This window comes from Dama dama, chromosome 32, assembly GCF_033118175.1.
Source record: "Dama dama isolate Ldn47 chromosome 32, ASM3311817v1, whole genome shotgun sequence".
Classification (NCBI taxonomy): domain Eukaryota; kingdom Metazoa; phylum Chordata; class Mammalia; order Artiodactyla; family Cervidae; genus Dama; species Dama dama.
Window position 1 is genome coordinate 14,729,096 of NC_083712.1, and position 19,170 is coordinate 14,748,265.

Sequence of the window (19,170 nt, forward strand, 5' to 3'; positions counted from 1 at the left end):
TAGGTCCCATTTGTTTATTTTTGCTTTTATTTCCAATATTCTGGGAGGTGGGTCATAGAGGATCTTGCTGTGATTTATGTCGGAGAGTGTTTTGCCTATGTTCGTACATATACACCATGGAATATTACTCAGCCGTTAAAAAGAACTCATTTGAATCAGTCCTAATGAGATGGATGAAACTGGAGCCCATTATACAGAGTGAAGTAAGCCAGAAAGATAAAGAACATTACAACATACTAACACATATACATGGAATCTAGAAAGATGGTAACGATAACCCTTTATGCAAAACAGAAAAAGAGACACAGAAATACAGAACAGACTTATGAACTCTGTGGGAGAAGGTGAGGGTGGGATGTTTCAAAAGAACAGCATGTATACTATCTATGGTGAAACAGATCACCAGCCCAGGTGGGATGCATGAGAGAAGTGCCCGGGCCTGGTGCACTGGGAAGACCCAGAGGAATCGGGTGGAGAGGGAGGTGGGAGGGGGGATCGGGATGGGGAATACGTGTAAATCTATGGCTGATTCTTATCAATGTATGACAAAACCCACTGGAAAAAAAAAATTGAGAAAATAGATTCCATATCTGCTGCAAAAAAAAAAAAAAATTAAAAAAAAAAAAAGGTACTTGGGATTTCCGTAGATATCTATAAATTTATTTTCTTTTGAGGAAGGAGAAGTAAAAAAAAATTCCAATCTGCTAGAAATGGATGAGAATTCCCAATATAGCTATTTCTGAGTTATGGTGTTTTTTTTCTCCAACAACTGTTTAATAGCTACATCCAATCTTATAAGCAAGTTATATATTAAGGACACAGTTTTGCCTCCTTTGTTCAGTTTAAAGGATAGGAATATTATGCATTTCTCAGTGACATTTTCCAGATCATGTTCTCTTTAACAATGCAGTAAGAATTCTCTAGTTAATATTTGAGAAGTGCTGAGTTAAACTGCATTTCTAAGGTTTATGACTAAGGTTGTCGTTCGGTCACTAAGTCGTATCTAACTGTTTGCGACCCCATGGGCGGCAGCACGCCAGGTTCCTCTGTCCTCCACTGTCACCCAGAGTTTGCTCAGTTTCAGGACCATTGTGTTGATGGTGATGTCTAACCATCTCATCCTCTGCTTCCCCCTTCTCCTTTTGCCTTCAATCTGTCCCAGCATCAGGGTCTTTTCTAGTGAGTCAACTCTTTGCCTCAGGTGGCCAAAGAATTGGAGCTTCAGCGGCAGTCCTTCCAATGAATATTCAGGGTTGATTTCCTTTAGGATTGACTGGTTTGATCTCTTTGCAGTCCAAGGGACTCTCAAGAGTCTTCTCCAGCACCACAATTCGAAAGCATCTGATTCTTTGGTGCTCAGCCTTCCTTATGGTCCAATTCTCATATCTGTACGTGACTAACAGGGAAACCATAGCTTTGACTATATGGACCTTTGTTGGCAAAGTGATGTCTCTGCTTTTTAACACGCTGTCTAGATTTGTCATAGCTTTTCTTCCAAGAAGCAGACAACTGTTAATTTCATGTCTGCAGTCATGGTCTGCAGTGACTTTGGAGCCCAAGAAAATAAAATCTCTGTAACTGCTTTCACTTTTCCCCTTCTATTTGCTATGAAGTGATATGACTAGATGTCATGATCTTAGTTTTTTAATGTTGAGTTTCAAGCCAGTTTTTTCATTCTCCTTTCACTAAAGTGCATTTTATTAAAAATGAAGGAAATTCCTATCTCAATGATACGGGAAATGCTTAATCAAGTAGACATTTCAGTATAAAATTTATTTCCAATGTAATGTCATTAATATTCAGATGACTTTGAATTATTTCTTCTCATTTGTTTCCTTTTTCTATCTCTATGTTTTACAAAAACTCCCACATTTTTAAATTAAAAATGACCATTTCTCAGAACATTTATCTTGATCTCTCAAAGCTAGCCTCCAGTAAACTCTTTTACATATTAAAGAGCGAAGGGTTGGAATTGATATATTTAAAGTACAAAGTTTAATAACCTAATTTGACAAAATGTATGATTGAATTCTGTATTACAACATTCTTTTGTCATACTCACAAGTGGTGATAAATTCAGATCCTAAAATTTTATACTTTGCTGAATCCTGACATTCTCTCAGGTTTTTGTTTGTCGGAACTTGGCTGCAATTTTAAAATAGGGTTGAATTCTTGGATATTTTAATACTGGTTAAAAGAGAATTTGACATGGGAAACTACCAAAAACCATATAGATTACTTATTGAGGGCTTATTGTGCTATTCTAAACACAAACGTATCTGCCAATTTTGCAACCAACTGCAACCAAGAAATGAAGAATTTCCCTTTGAAATCAACAAGAGTGGCTTTGATTCTTGGTCACCCATTGAATCCCAATGCTGAGTGCGATCATCAGCTTGTGTCTTGTTTGGAAATACCTTTTCTAGATTTGTAACAGTTATCTCCAGATTTCATCTGACAAATTAAGAATGCATGGTGATTCCTGAAAGCAGCACGCAGTTGTTCAGAACAAACCCATCACAATACAAGGTATCTTGATGTTATCAGTTACAGAGACAGGTCAATTTAAGACCTAAGTTGGGAGCAAAATCCAGCTTATTTCATTATTTTTACTTACACCTCAGTTAGGTAGGCTATTTTTCACAAACTGTCTCAGGTTGAGGTTTAGATGTAGCTTGAGTGTTCTTGAATTAGTTATTTTCTCTGCCAATCTCCTTTGCTCTCACACCAGCTCCCAACACTATTAAGGCACTCTATCTGCCTTGAAATAAATTTCTTTGGTGTCAAAATGTTTGGTTCACATCCAACTTTTTCTTGCCAATTAAAATTTGCAAGAGAGGCTGCTATGGACTGCACTGTGTCCCCTCCAAATTCCTATGTCAAAATCGTAAGCCCCAATGTGATTACATCAGAAAACAGCGCTGTTGGGGAGGAAATCAGGGTTAAATGAGATCCTGAGGCTGGAGTTCTGATCTGCTTGGTTTGGTGTCCTTCTATGAAGAGAGCAGAGAGCTCATTCTTTCCACAGGTGCCCAGAGGAAAGACCACATAGGAATACAGTGAGGACATATGGTGGTGGTTAGGAGCTAGGGAGAGAGATTTCACCAGAAAGCAACTCTGCTGGCCCATTGATCTTGGACTTCTAGCCTCCAGAATGATCAGAAATAACTTTCTGTTGTTTAAGTCACCAAGTCTGTGGTATTCTGTTATGGCAGCTGACCAGATTAAGAGAGGGCAAGGTATAAAAAATGAGTTGAGATCATACCAGCCTCCTGACAAAAACTGAGCATGTCAGATGAGAGGTGCTCCATATTTTTGTTTACAGATTCAAAGTCATTGGTGCAACAGCTCTTCATAAGGTCAGAGAGAATCAGGCATGTGTATCTGGTCATAGAATAATGCCTCATGGTTGGAGGTGTGTGTGTGGGGGCACCAATTATAAATCCAACCCGGGGATGCTCCAGCCTAGCTTACATTGATTCATGCTTTGGTCAAAGGCTGTCCAATAGGTGTAATTATTTTAAAAGCCTGAATGAAAGCCTACCTAGTTTTTCTCATAAATTTGCTCTTGTAAGCTTTATCCAAGCTGGGGCACTTTGCATTGGGGCTACAAACTCTTTTCCTCTCCTGATAAGAGCACAGTGACCTTGCTTGGTGTCAGCAATCTGTTGGTTCTCTGATCAGGAAGAGGGTTTTCAGAGCTACAGGGTTTTGACCAAAACTTTGGCCACAGCTGCTCCTCTGGAAGGTGATGTCTTTTGCAGAGAGCAAGAAGTTGTTAAAGTCATTCAATAAGGTAAATGTCATATTTCAGAGCAGTAATGTGAAGAAAGAATTTGCAAGGACTTTTATTAAAATTAAAATTCCCAAATGTCTTGACATAATACAGATAGAAGCAGAGCTGCTCTGTGCAATGAGGCCTGGGGGTCTGGTGTCCAGCCTACGACTTTGTGGAACACACACTGGTTGCCACCATAGAAGTGAGAAAAGTGTTACACTAACACTTGCCCTGTGTTTTCATATGGACTCAAGAGAACTCTGCAACCTCTAGGACTTCCTCAGGTCCTTGGAGCTCCGGGTCCCCCCAGCACAGGAGATGTGGGTCCTTACCACGCGGTACCGATGAAGTAAAATTCTCTTTCGTGCCAGCCCTGTCACTACCTACTCTCCTGCGACAGGGGTCACAGAGCTTGTCATTTCCTCACACAGCACAAACCTGGCATGTAACTTGTTATGAAACAATCACGATGGAATTCTCATGTGATAGGACAGTATGCGCAAAACCATCTGCTTTAAATCCAGAGCTGAAGAGATTCTTTCTGTTTCTTCACTGTCTTCTTGAAAGCAAATTCACCACAATATGATCGCTGGTGAATGATGTGACTTTCAGCATCCATGCCCATAAACAGAGATGGAAGTTATTTCCAGCCAAATGTATTTTAAGTATTTTTTTTTTTAAATTAAAAAACTTCAGGGAAGCCCCATTCCTCTGATTAGTGACCTCATTAAGAGAAAACCACAACAAAATTCTCATGTGATTGTTTGAAATGTTTCATGTCAGAAATTGTAAATGAAAATGTCTTTTATACTATAATTCTAATTCTTAAACTACAACTACTTTAGACAACTTAAAGCATCATATTTCCTGATTTCTTTATATCAAAGGGGATCACACATGGAGACTCAAAATTTTCTTTCAACTGTTGGGAAAGTAAATATCTAAAAAAAACAAAAACAAAAAACCAAAACAAAACCAAGCAACTTTTACAAGAAAGCAAAAATTTCTCAATTTCCTATGCACTGCTTCTAAACCTCAATCAGAGGCACATACACTGTATTTCATCCAGGCAAGGCTGTTGAAGCGAAACTGACTTTTGACAGTGTTTCTGTCTGGGATTCTGATGATATGATTTGGTTAGGAACTAGGCCTCTAGCGTCAGGATCTGGCATCTACATGTTCGTAAATCCAGAAGTCAAAACACTTGGTGCTGCCCATGGACTGTCTACAGAGGCAACCGTAAATGTTTTGAGTTGATAGATGTGATTGTCTCACTAATCACAGGGGTGGTGCTTCCCTGAAGTTCTTAAAAATGTTCTTTTTACCTCCCCTCTGAAGGTAGTTCAGTGTTTGTAACTCTAAAGTTGGACATCATGCACAATTTCATTCAACTTACTACTTTCACAGATTAAGAAGCTGAGACTCAAACTTTGGTGATTTGCTCAAGGACAAAGCAGAAAATCAGGATTAAAAACCTGGCTCACCATTCCCAGTTCAGTGCTCTTTCCATTATAGTATGACATTTTTTTTTTTTAAAGCAATGAGTTGTTGGATATAGAATGAAGAAAAAAGAGCATGTGAAACTTTGTTTTTTTGTTTCAAACCATCAAACCCCACTTATTAGTACATGTCCAAAAGTTAACAGACAGCTATTCTCTGCCTAAAAAATAGCCAATATCTTAAAAATTCAAATACAAACAGATAAAGCAGTACTTTATAACTTATGTGCCATGGACTTCCTGAAGCAGTTCTCTGGGTAGACTCTACGCTTCTTTAGGATACAAACATTGCATTTATTCACAACTTTCTACAGTTCATCTAAAAAATCAGACACATCAACACACTCTTCTACTGCAGTGGAGGGAAATACTATTTTTATGTCATTCTCATTTTCAGTTCAAAAGGTAAAATCCCTAAAAAGCATCCTTTGAACAATCTGCTATTGGGAGCTCAAACCTTGGGGATGGCATAGAAATGTAGATGAAGTGGGGTCAAGGGAGCTTGGATCAGTTCTTTGCCCCAGCACTTCCTGGGAAGGTGAATGTAGACATTCCATCACTTAAGGAGATGCGTAAACTTTAACAATATCAAAACAAGTGCTGCAACATGACCTCCCTCATCCTTGAATCTGCTTCTTCTCTATCCCTCACTGAGTAAAATTCCTGCTGAGCAGGGTACCCCTGGAGAAAGCCTGGACCGTGTGGTCAGTGAGTGATTTTCTCCCTTCTCTGATAGAAGTGCACACAGCCTGCACCACTAATGCTCACTTCTGCTTTATGGAAATGGAGCAGTATGGAAATGGAGAACACAGTTGATTTTTACAAATCCTAATAATGGAATCTGTTTCCCTCAAGAAGTTAGCAAATGTCAAAAGGTCAAACCTCCTTCTAAAAAAAAAAAATATCTGGAAGTTAAATCTTATAACTGCTCATCAAAATACTTTGTTCCGTGAGTCTTTTAAACAGAGTATATACAGTGTTAGGTTTCTAGACATGAAATTCTGTTTATAAATTTTCCAAGATTTGGATATAGTAATTGTTGTTGCAAGCTTTCAGTGTTCACTCATCTTTATTCTTAAGAGTTGACTGATCGGTTGTTGGAGACTATTATAGAATTTATGAACATCTTCACTGTATATTTTAGCTTCTTACTGAATCCTGTTTGCTAATATTAATATTTTAAATGACTGTTTAGCTTGATCTTTAGTCTACTTAACTATCACCACAAAATCTCAATTATTATACTGTAATGAAGTGAGATTTTTATGGTCTACATAAAATTGTTTGCAAGAATCTCTGGCAAAGTATTGTTGATGTTGTTTTTGCTTTTCATCAAAATTATTACATCTCCAGGGACAAATTAAATGTTATTTTTTCTGGCATGCCTTATGCTTTATATTTTGGTCTAGTGATTTTTTTTTTTGGCATACTCATATATTCTGAGAAACTAATTGTCAACACATAGTTTAGATTTTTTTAAGCTGATAACTTGTAAGGGTCATTATATCAGATTCTAAGATTCTCTCCATGGCTTCAAGGGATTCGCTGGAAACTTAGTTTTTTTTTTTTTTTTTTTAATTAGCTAAATAAATTAACATATTTAAATGTATCAGGACTAAAAATGATGAATACCACATCAACATTACAGAATACATCATGTTCGTTTGCTTATATTCTTGGCTGAAATGTGATGAAAAATTACTGAAAGTGAATCTCAGCTGAGTTGTATAGACAGTGACCATCTTATGCACCAAGGGATGGTGGCTCCCTATCAGGTGGAAGGATGTTATTTATTGTGATTCCGTATTTCCTTTCGGTAATGACCCCTGAATTTGTTCTCTTGGGGAAGTTTTGATTAAGCTATAGCTGTTGTCAAATTTACTTGTATTTTACTTTTGTTTTACTATTATTATTAGTTTTGTTGCCGTTCTCAACTTTGAAAATTCCCTAGATTTTAGCTGCTTCGTAGACGCACAGAGCACATATTCTCTGCCTACAGTCTTCAGATCCATCTTTACCTAAAAAATATAAAGATGATCCGTAAGTATATAATAAGAGAATTTCAGAAGACTGCTTCTTTTTCCCAACAGATAAAAAAAGACTGGACTTTATGAACAAGATGTTAAAGTTGTTCAGAATATGTACCTGTAATTCAATAAACTTTGCATATAATGGTGTTTTAAAAGTCAGTATTGAAAATAGTGTTTCAATATATTTAGGACATCAACCTTCTAATAAAGTGTTATAAAAAGTAAGTTATTTTGTAGCAAAAAATATAGATACTAATATTTTTACTGTACTGAGTAGTCACTTATACCATTTAAAATGTTTTTGTTATATTTGCAAGTTTTAAGAGACTTATTTTTATGTTTACATAACTCTATAGATTCTTTTTTCTCCTTTCAGAACTACTTATTTTTATGTATTTGCTAGTAGCTATGTGGTTTTTTATTTTTGCTAGGAACCATGTCATACAAGCAAATAATCAATTCTCTGTCAACAAGCAAACCACTTATGTGGTTGTATTTATGTAGGCAAATATTTGTTCTCAGAAAAAAATATCTTAGTGTGTTGCCTTTAAAAAAAATGAAACAAGTACTGTGTGTGACTGGTGCTTTTTGACATATGAGCATTTAAATGTCACTTCCAATTTATACATGTTGGATAGAAGCACTTCAGCTTATAAAAAGTATTTAGCTAGTCAGAAGAAATTAAATATTTGGAAAAGATTATTTTTGAGTAAAATATTTTAAAGCCATTTTAATATTAATACATACTGAGAACTATTATGTCAGGTTGAGTCTGAATGCTCCTGGGGCACTGAATAACTTTCAGTGATAATAACCATGCTAAACAGACTATCTAATAAGATGATATGTTTTCTATTGATTCATTTGGCTATAAATTCAAAAGTACCATGTGCTAAAACATTTATACTTATTAAATATATTGAGATTAAAAATAAAATGTAATAGCAACTGCTATCCATCTGAAACTTTCTTTTATAGGAGCATACTTTTTCTCAGCAATCATAATCTGATACCCAGAGGCAAAAAAAACAGGGAGGGCAGGGGGAGATGACTTTTCATGATATCAGGTTTTGCTGACAGCATAAGATGGTAACGGATTCAACTTATCAGCTTATAATACAGTTTTCATTTTATTTTAAACATATTTTGCATGATATAAAAATATTGATCACAGTGAGCTTTACCAGTTGTTATTGCTATAAAAATGAATGCAGAAACAATATTTTTAGTGGAAATAAATTATATAGTCATTATTCTTTTTAAAAAACAATCACAAGAGAAAAACCTCAGCTGTTTGGTCATTGGCAGAAAAACCAGTCTTTTAAAGAGGTCTTTTGCAGACGAGCTCCAGTCCATTTCTGTAACATTCTCCACGTGACTCAGGAAACTGACGTTTGTCTTTGTTACCCGGTCCACAGAGTCTCTGTGTTCATAGCTCTAGCATGGTTTCCCATGATAGAACAATGACGAACTAGAAAAGATACAATCTCAGTTCACATGTGGTCTTTTCCAATAGGAAGGGACACAGCGACATACTTCTTCACTAAATGAAAGTCCCTGCTCACAATGCTTCACTCGATTTGTACATGGTCGTCTGTAACAACTAGAGGAACAAAGAAGGACAGACTTCTGTTAAAGACCAAGAGATGAATTTGTTATGCTACAAATGCACTGTCGTGTTTTTCTAAGTTTCAGACTGGAACAAAGTTACTCACTTTATCATAAAACGGTTTATAAATTGCTTAAGTTTGTGCCTGGAATTTCCAAATTTAAGAGGGATGGAAAAAACTTTAAAAAAAAAAAGTCTTTCTTGCAGAAATAACAGATGGAAGAATGAGGTGTTGTTAGCATTTGTTCTTTTGAAGTGCTCTGTGCTTCGTAGATGAAAGTAACATAAAACAGAAATTTTGAAAGTGACTATTTACGGTCTGCCGATTTAGCGTGATCACATAAGCGTGGCAGAATTCTCACAATTCTCGGTCCCAGAATTCTGGGACTCAGTTGGAACCCAGACTTCAGGGTGATTAAACCCAGCCATTCTGCCAGGGCTGTGGTCCACAGGAGGGCCCCACCCTTGCTCTTGACTTGGGCTGGCAGCTGGCTGCTGCACAAGGGTGGCCAGCCTCCCTCGTCCACCTGGACTCCACGTGAAAACAGTGCGGGCCAGGAGAAGGGGTGGGCAGGGACAGTGTCCGCTGTGGGCAGCTTCCTCCCCCCACCCTCCATGTCCAGTTTCTAGCGGTGGTGAAAGGACAAATGACTCAGCAGTCAGTAACATCCACAGCCCTGTGGCTCCAGTGAACAGAACATCTTTGAAGGACTTTCTGAGGGATGAGTACACATAATGTGGCCATGGAGAAAAACGCAAGGCCACCTGGAAATCAGAAATGTACCACAGAAAAACTACAACTAGGATTTGGAAATATCATTTATTTTGCTCTTGAAAGCATGTCTAGTTAAAATTTTATTTATTTACTTTCATTTCTAGATACAAATGCATTAGTATAGGGATACTGGTAATCCTTTACTAAAAAGATATGATTTTCAATAATCAATGAGAGTTGCTGACTAAGGTAATAAATCACAGAATAGTTACTCTGCCCACTACACTTTTAGAATAAATATGATGAGAAAGTGAGGAGTATGTATTTTTTCAAAATATCAAACTATCTTTTTTTTTTTGTTTCAGTATATGCATAAAATATGGAATTATATGCTTAGAAAAATGAACATGGAGAGAAATTCAGTGAATAGAAAGCCATTAAGAAACAATGTATGCTGTGAGGAGAAATACAATGATAGAATCATTTTCTCTAAGTTAATGTAAGAATTGTGTAGAAAAATATAATAACTGGTGAGTTTTATATAAACAAAAATTTCAGGCTTTTCACTGTAAACTGGGTTCACTTGGATTCAATGTGCAAAATGGTTTAAAGATCTTTAAAAAGATTTAGTATCTATATTTTTCTATAGTTTTGGTATATCCTTTTGGTAATTAGAATAGGATATGTAAGTAAAATTGCAATATCATTGCTAAAAAATATTCTAAAGAGGAAACATAAGGATTCCTATAAGGTTTTCCAAAAAGGTAATGGAAAAAGAGATCCCTAGATTCATGGAAGTCTCTTCATGCAGTAGCTAACATGTTAGTGTGGATGGATCATCAGAAAGATGAACTGAAACGGTAACACAAGCTTTTGAGAATCAAAAGAAGGACACTATTTACTGAAGACAAAAGTAACGATTAACATTCATATAGATACTATATTGTAAGTAAGTGTTATCACCATCTGTAAAGAGCGGGTGGAAGAAGAGAACCCAGTGATGGTGACGGAGAGCAGGTGGAGAGCAGACTAAAAGGACAATCAGGGAAGCAGTGTTCTCTCGGCCCAAACAGAAACTACAGAAAGACCGGACTGTTTGTGAATCCCAGTGAAAAGGGCTACTGAAGCCTTAAGTGCAGCTTAACCATGGAGTCCTCAGGGCATAACAGGATTACAGCTGGGTGAATAAAAGAGAGATGAAAGAGGTGAACAGTTAATGCACAATGACCTATCACGGAGCGACTCAGAAGACAAGGACAGAGCTTGTTGCTAAAGAAAGTTCAACACTGCAGTAAGATGCCAATACAGAAATGCGGGGACTTTTTTAAATTGGAGGGAGAGAACAACAGAGTTGAGGACATTAAAGGCATGGAAGAGAAGGGGTGTGATTGGTGGAGCGATGCTGAAGCAAAGTGGGAGGCCGTGTCAAACTCTCAGAGCAGGCTTATTCTCGGATCAGAGGAAAAAGATCAGGGATTAACGCTTAAAGTTCATGTCCAGGAGACTCTTTATTATTTTTTCTCTGTGATGAAGGAAGCCAAAGCAGGTTAACGGAATGCCTTGAGTAACCTTTAACAATGTGTTAATATATTACTCTAATTCTTATTAAATAGTTAGCTTCACTATTTTCATTTCTAGATACAAGTCCACAGTAAACGGTATTATCCTACCCTCTGTGAACTTCGCACAACATTTTTTGCACTTAGAACAGCTGTCCAAAATTACATCTGAGTGCACTGTCATTTTTGGTGGGGGCAGATGTGCACTGCCTGGGTGTATGTTGAAGATGCTCCAGAAATGACCGTCCTATGCATTTATCATCTAACTCGTGTTGCGAGCTGCTCTCTTAGCCTCTGGGACAAGGACTTAGTGCAGTCTGAGCTTGGATCTCATTTTGGTTTCCAAGGATCTCATCTTGCTTTTTCAGGAGCAAACAGTCTCCCAAAAATTTAGCACTGTTTACAAAATTCATCTTACAGAACTTAAATGGCCCCATTCTAACAAACCAGTATTTTGGCTGAGAAAATTGCTTTGGATTGAGAAAACTATTTCCAATGTAAGAGAAATTAATATTCTTTATGAAGGTTTCTTACCTGCATGTTTGATGCTGAAACTTCTTTCCTTTTAAGAAGCATTTCTGTGGATTTTCTGTACATTCACAGGCACATTTTCCAGGGTTTAAGGGCTGATTTCTTGGGCAGGTTCTTTTACATACGCATTGGCATGTGTTTTCATCAAATTCTCTGTTGGCCCCACATGAGTTGGGGAAAAGTTTGTTTTTACAGACACACTGGCATGAGTCTCTGTCTAGTTCCTTGTGGGGTCCACAGCTGGAAGCCCGAAGCCCCCCTCTGCAGACACATTGACAGGTCTCTTCGTCCAGCTCCTTGTTGGGCCCGCAGATGTCATGGAATCCATCTGCAGAGTCTAGACAAACACAGTCAGGACAGCTTTACTATCCCTTACTCGGTTCTGGGTGTGGAGTGAAACAATGAAGAGCACTTAGAAGTGTCTTCCTTTGCACAGCTAGGTTCCTTTACAGAGAAGTTCAAAACAATACCAGAAGCAGAAAGTGAAGCAGAACGTGTCCTATTTTGTAGTGACTGATTTCAAAGTTTGAGGATGAATATCGTACATGCGATTTTAATATTAGGTATTTGTTAATCAACATAGAGACCCTTGGTGTTTAGTCTTAAAACATCATTTGGCTTACCATCTCCAGCACTGGGGGAGAAAATAAAATCCTGCTGAGCCAGGCATCTGCAGACGTGGTTATTCCAAATGTAATCTGTGGGGCAAGTCTTGTTTGCAGCCTGGCACCTGGGGAGAGACAGGTTAAACCAAAGAATAAGTGGCACGTGGAAGGGGTCATCTCTTTTCTTACTTGTGTGTTACAGAATCACTGATGCTTTTGAAAAAGCATTAAGATGACATAAGAATACATAAAATGAAATGCAAACATTCCCTCTCAAACTGCTCCCACCCACAGGTGCTGTCCAATCCTAATGGTCTTATATCGTTTCAGATTCCTCTTTTTAAGGCAAATACATTTATTTGTATGATCACGTACAGTTTTAGTTGATGCAAAAATGGGATAAAGCCTTTCATACCATTCTAAAATTTCCTTTTTCCATTAAACGATCTATTATGGACATCTTTATGTGTCATCTCATAAAATTTGCTCCATTATCTTTATTGGCTGCATAATAGTCCACAAGTGGGTATACTATTACTTATTGATCTCCTATTGGTAGCCATTGGGGTTTCTTCCAGATTTTGGTGTTCTAAACAATCCTACAGGAAACATCCTTATACATGCACTTTACTGACTTATTTCTGAAGCACAAATGCCCATAACTGTAAAGGGTCCATTAACACAGAGTTCCCATTCTACACTCCCCAGAAAGGAATCAAAGATCATGGTTTTTACTGTTACCTGTAAACAGGTATTCCCTTTTTGAATTTCATCCATGCAGTTTCATCCTCAACTTCTCCCTCTTTGTCATCTCCCACACAGTCCCCAAGGCACATGCTTTCTTATAATTCTTAAAATATCTTTCCGCACCCATTTCTACTGTCTTGGTTCCCACTCATGATTTATCTCTTGGATTTTTTCAGAAGCTCCCTCTCCACTTTTTGCAACTCCTGTTTTGCTTCTCTGATCCACCTACTATATTGCCACCAGACTGTTCTTTCTTTCTGTCTCCATAGCCTAGCACTACAGTGGTACCTAGAAGGCACACAATAACTTTTCATTAAATGACTGAATGAAGCAGAGCATAGTGTATTATATGCGTCTTATACTATATATATATGTCTTTATTTGTACTCTGGTAAATGGGTTGCTTTAGTTGAGAAATTATATAATCCATTAAAAATATCCTACATTTCATAGCACAATACTATGTACACAGAAGACTCAACATAAATACTCATGAGTGAATAAACACTGAGTAGAAAAATCTACTAGGCTATCACTTTTTAATCATAAATGGCTTCCTCCATTAAAACAGAGTGTCTATCATTAAAGGGACCCTAGAAATTCATAGAATTCAACCTGAAGGAAAATATAAGAGGAAATAATTGGAAAAAAGAGAATAATCTATGAAAACATCAATATAAATATTGATATTTAACCATTTCTGTTAGACATAATCTCGTCTACCTGTGGAATTTATGATATTTTTTGGTGCTGCTGATATTGAGACTTGAAATCTTTTTGTAACTACTAGAAATGCTGCACACTATTGAGGAAAGCATGGAGTTAAGAGAAAGAGACACTTAGCTTTTTATCTCTCTGGCACTTTTTTATTAAGCTGTTTAGCTTTGTATATGCTAATTAACATTTCCAAGACTCGATTTTTCCACTTGTAAAATGTTAGTAAAAATAGAAGTCAGTGTTTATTGAATGCTTACTGTATGCCAGGCACTGGGCTAATATTTAATACAAATACTGATTATAAACATCACTACACATCTGTGAGGTAGATCTGTCATCATTATCATCATTGTTATTCTAGTATGCTATGCTTTTATAATCTTAGATTAACATGCAGTATAGTATCATGTTATTGAATAAATTGTGAGGATTTGATCATAAATGTTATGCTATATGAACATTTTAATTTATATTTAATTTTAAAAGTGAGGAAAATCTGTCACAAAAGTTTACAGAACTTAGCAAAACTCAGAGAGCTAGTGAGCAGAGAATGAATTTTCAAACCGGGAAGCCACCTGCAGGAAGCACCCTCTTCTTTGGTGTTGCCATCATGGCAGCTGCCTGGCGTCAGGAGTTACGAGCATGGGCCATGGGTGGCAGATACATGGCGCATGGTAACATTTAGTAAAATTAAAAAAATATCAGTGTAGCATGCATTGTCCTTTGAATGCTCAGAGGTTAGAGGCAGTCAAACTCATCTTTGTCCTCCTCTCACAGTATCCAGAAGAAACATTCTTTGTCCATTCCAGAGACTCCATAATTATGTTATGAATGACTCATTTTGCAAAAGATTCTTTTAATTAGTTATACTTGTTCATAAATAATGTAAAACAAATGATCTGCTACTTAGTTAACATCATAATAATGTAAATGTAACACCAAGCATTTAGGAAAGACAAGACTTGTCATCATGCTGGCAATGGTGGATGGGAGCAAGGGTGGAGCAGATATGGGACATTGTTGCATCTGAGCGAAATTTCAGTCTCTGTAGAAAGGAGTGCTGGGAAGCCCTCCCTGGAAGGAATCATATAATCTTGACATAAAGTGTCACCAGAAAGGTTTGAAGACATCTACCACTAATTTAAAAATTATAGTTAATGAAAGGGTCTTTTTCACTTGGCATTAGAAAGACTCAATTTTACTGAGGAATAATTTGCCTACAATAAAATGCTCCTATTTTAAATTCATTGCCTTTTCCCAAATTTATACACCTGTGTAATTCTCACTAGGGTTTCCTGGTGGCTCAGTGGCAAAGAATCTGCCTGCCAATGCAGGAGACATAGGAGACGTGGGTTTGATCCCTAGAAAGATCGCCTGGAGAAAGAAATGGCAACCCGCTCCAGTATTCTTGCCTGGGAAATCCCATGGACAGAGGAGCCTGGCAGGCTGCATTCCGTGGGGTTGCAAAGAGTTGGACATGACTTAGCGACTAAGCAATGATATTCCTTCCTCTGAGTCTAGATTATATTCATTTTTTCTAGGGTTTCATGTAAAATGAATCATACAGTATGCATTTTTTTAGTCTAGCTTCTTTCACTCAGCTGAATGCTTTTGAGATCTGTTTATGTTGTTAAGTGCATCCACAGGTCATTCATTTTAGACTGCTCAGTAATATTCTACTATATGGATATAATGCAATTTGTTTGTGCATTCACCTTTCATTGATGTTGGTTTGTCCCCAGTTATTGGTTACAGAGCTCATATGAACATTTGTCTACATGTTATGATATGGAAATATGTTTATATTTCTCTTGGGTAAATACCTAGAAGGGGAAGTTACCAATCATATTGTAAGTGTGTATTTAAGCTCATAAGCATCACCAATATATTTTACAAAGCAGTTGCACAATTTTACATTCTCATCTGTGACTCCCATTGTACTACATCAACTCAAACACTTGGTTTTCTCTGCCTTTTTATTTTAGCCATTGTGGTGGCGGTTCCTCTTAACTCTTGTTAACAAAGGTAATGATTTCAAAATATAGTTATCTATTCATCATATATCCATCTGTGGTAGTTTTCCAATTAAACTGTGGGTCACAACTCATAATAGAACAACATCAAAAAAAAAAAGAGAATAGGAAAAAAGTATTTAAGTGCACCACATGTAATAAGGCATGCATTCATAATGAGAAAAATATCATCTGTAAGAGGGTAAAAAAGATATTGAGGAGGAGGAAGCTTGGATCTGACAATGGTTCCTGGCTCTCCAAAACCAACGAAGTCTCATTCCTTATTATTTAATTTCGATTAGGTTTTATTGGCTACCACACAAGCCTTGGCATGGGAAAAATATCTAAAGTGTATACAAAATAAGGCTATAAAAGTGCAGTGAGTAAATGGCTGTAACTGAAACTCCTCTTGACCAACTGCCTTATCTCAGAGTCATACACTGATGCCTGTGGGCCATCCTGTGGCTTCTGCTTCTGCTTGATCCCTTTTGTGTGAAACCTGAGCCTTGAGAATTAAAGAGTTTACATTTATTAGTTAACCTACAAAAGTTAATCAAAACATTAGCATGTCAGATGCATAGAAGAAAAATTGTTGACACCCTCTACATGAGTATCTAGTAGCTATACAGGTTAATTATTGTTTTCTCATAGAAAGCGGAAGTTCAAGAGAGTTAATTTCTCTAAAACTTTTTTAAAATTTACTTTTAAAAATATTTTACTTTTGCTAGAAAATGATTATTTTAAATGTTTGAAGATTTTTATTTGTATTGTTATACATTTATATCAGTTGCTATTTTCCATATGTAATTTATTACCATTTATAAGTAAATACATTTTATGTTTCCCAGCATGTAGTTATAAAGTTATATTCAGTATTAACAGATTTTACATTGTTATTTAACTTTTTACAATAAAATTTTTATTTTGTTCTTTTTAATCCTATACTGAATAAAAAATAAAGCTTTATATTTCCTCTTTAATGTATAAAGCCCAGACATATTTAAGATATATAAAGAGATGTAAATATGTCTGTGGCATTAAAATTTCATGCAGTAGGTGATTAGGAAAAAACATCTATTAAAGTACCCTTAAGGGATGATAATGAAAAAAAAAAGGTTGAATAATGCAGGAAATAATTTAAAACAATACTTTGTTTCATTTTTATAGTTTTATATGGTTGCATAACTACATGTAAAGTAATATAGATATCTACTTTAAAATTATATATATATACACATACATATATAATGAATATCACAAATGTATATACATAGTTCAGTTTAGTTCAGTCTCAGTCATGTCTGACTCTTTGCAACCCCATGGCCTGCAGCAGGCCAGGCCTCCCTGTCCATCACCAGCTCCCGGAGCTTGCTCAAACTCATGTCCATCTAGTCGGTGATGCCATATACATAGTTAACTATCACTATACACATAGTTATGTGTGTACTGGCTTGGAATATAAAATACAATTCTTAGTTGTATGCAGTGAAACACACTGAAAAACACAGAGAGAAAGAAATGAATTCAACATGAATCTTCATGATGATAATAAATCTGCCCTTTAATGACTATCTCTCAGATGCTGGACACCATTCTCAGCACAGTAGAAGTATGCTGTATTTCCTTCAACCCTTTTTATATCTTTACATTTTTTTATAAGCAAACTGAGGTTCAGAGACATGCAATGCCCAATCTTAAAACGCTAAGTAGTGGGAGACCTCATTCAGCTCTGGCTTACCCCAAGACCCAAGATCTTTTTGCTCTTTTTGTCTCTTCTTGGCCTCGAACAGCATGCAGTGTGGAAGTAATGATGAAAACATGAGTAAAATACACAAATGCTATGAGATACATACAGATGAGTAAGTTATTTAGCAAGCATTTGTTGATGAGTGTAGTATATGTGTTTACAGTTCCCAAGTTTGGAGTGTGATTGTCTGCTTCATCAGTAAAATAAGGCTAACCCTACCACCAGCTTCATAGATGTTTTTGTGAGTATTAAGCGAGACAATGTCTGCCCGGACCTGAAGTAGGAATGGCTCAATGATTCTTAAGTGTTATGAGCTGGACATTATAGAACACATAAACCTGCCTAAAATACTGTCACAATCCAGTTTCACATGCAGCTTTTACAGAGTCCTAAAAATCTGTGCAAGGACAGAGTAAATATAGTCATTGCTGTGGGTATTCAAGAAGCAAAAGGTGCCTGTGATGCTTGGACAAGACAAGGGCAGGAGAAAGACCTCCACCTGAACTCTGAGGACTTTGGAAAGGCAGAAAAGAAAGGAAATTTATTTTAAGCCAGGCAGGAATAGAAACAAGATACAGAGCAGGAAATGAGCTTGGTCTTTAGGGAATCAGAATTTGTGAAACACAGACTTGGAGAAGAATGGGAAGCAAAACAAGAAAGGAAGGCTGATGCCAGATGACAGAGGTGGAAAATTGGTGTCCAGTTCTTCGAGAAGTTGAAAGTCACTGAAGGTTTCTGGTCAGGTGAATGAAATGATGCCTTTTAAAGCTTACTTGTGACATTATATAGGAACTGGAGACATAGTTGGTACAAGAAAGACAGTATTGAAACCACTGCGTTAAATCAGAAATCCACACAGAATGATGGGGATGGCAATGATGGAAATGAAATGGTCAGTTTAGGTTGGAGTAGCTGTCTCCCCTCTCCCCCAAAATAATCGAGAGCATTTGGGTATGATACAAGGAAAGGAAGTAATTAGTGACAACTGTGTGATTTCAAGGCCTCAAAGAAGGTGAAAGATCATTACTATGAATAATGTAGAGGTAAATAAACAGACTTAATAAATCTTTGGTTTTATACCTATTACATCTAATATGATTATAAATAAACACAGTTATATGAAAGGGTGGCACCAGTAGTAAAGAACATGCCTGCTAGTGCAGGAGATGTAAGAGATGTGGGTTCAATACTTGGGTGGGGAAGATCCCCTGAGGAGGAAATGGCAACCCACTCTAGTAGTCTTGCCTGGAGAATGCCATGGACAGAGGGTTCTGGTGGGCTACAGTCCATGGGGTTGCAGAGTCAGACAGGACTAAAGTGACTTAGCATGCATGCATGCATATAAAAGGGATTTTGATAAAATATTAATTATAAGTCAGCAAAATGCTCAGATCTTGCATGTAATTCTGGAAACCATCAGCACAGAGATAATGACTGAAGTGCTTAGATTAGATGACTTGCCAAGGGATACAAGTGAACAGAATTCCCAGGACTGCGTGAATGAAATCTCTCTACAACTTCAGGGAGTCACTGTCTGCACTTGCATCAGCGTGAATTTACTCACAGATGCCTGTAAGACCTTTTCCTTTCTGTCAGTCAAAGTAGGCTACCCAAGAGTTTT

General features: G+C 36.9%; 1 protein-coding gene across 1 annotated transcript in view; it reads right to left on the reverse strand.

Annotated features, from left to right (window-relative positions):
• Nucleotides 1-8,410: 8,410 nt before the first annotated feature.
• The window catches only part of VEGFC (vascular endothelial growth factor C), an 81,197-nt gene continuing 70,437 nt past the window's right edge, over nt 8,411-19,170 (reverse strand). Inside the window, exons 5-7 of the mRNA XM_061134903.1 lie at nt 12,345-12,451; nt 11,725-12,058; nt 8,411-8,910 (exon numbers count right to left, since the gene is read on the reverse strand). Coding sequence (XP_060990886.1) covers nt 8,796-8,910; nt 11,725-12,058; nt 12,345-12,451 — 556 coding nt within the window. The 3' untranslated portion in view covers nt 8,411-8,795. The remainder of the gene's footprint in view (nt 8,911-11,724; nt 12,059-12,344; nt 12,452-19,170) is intronic.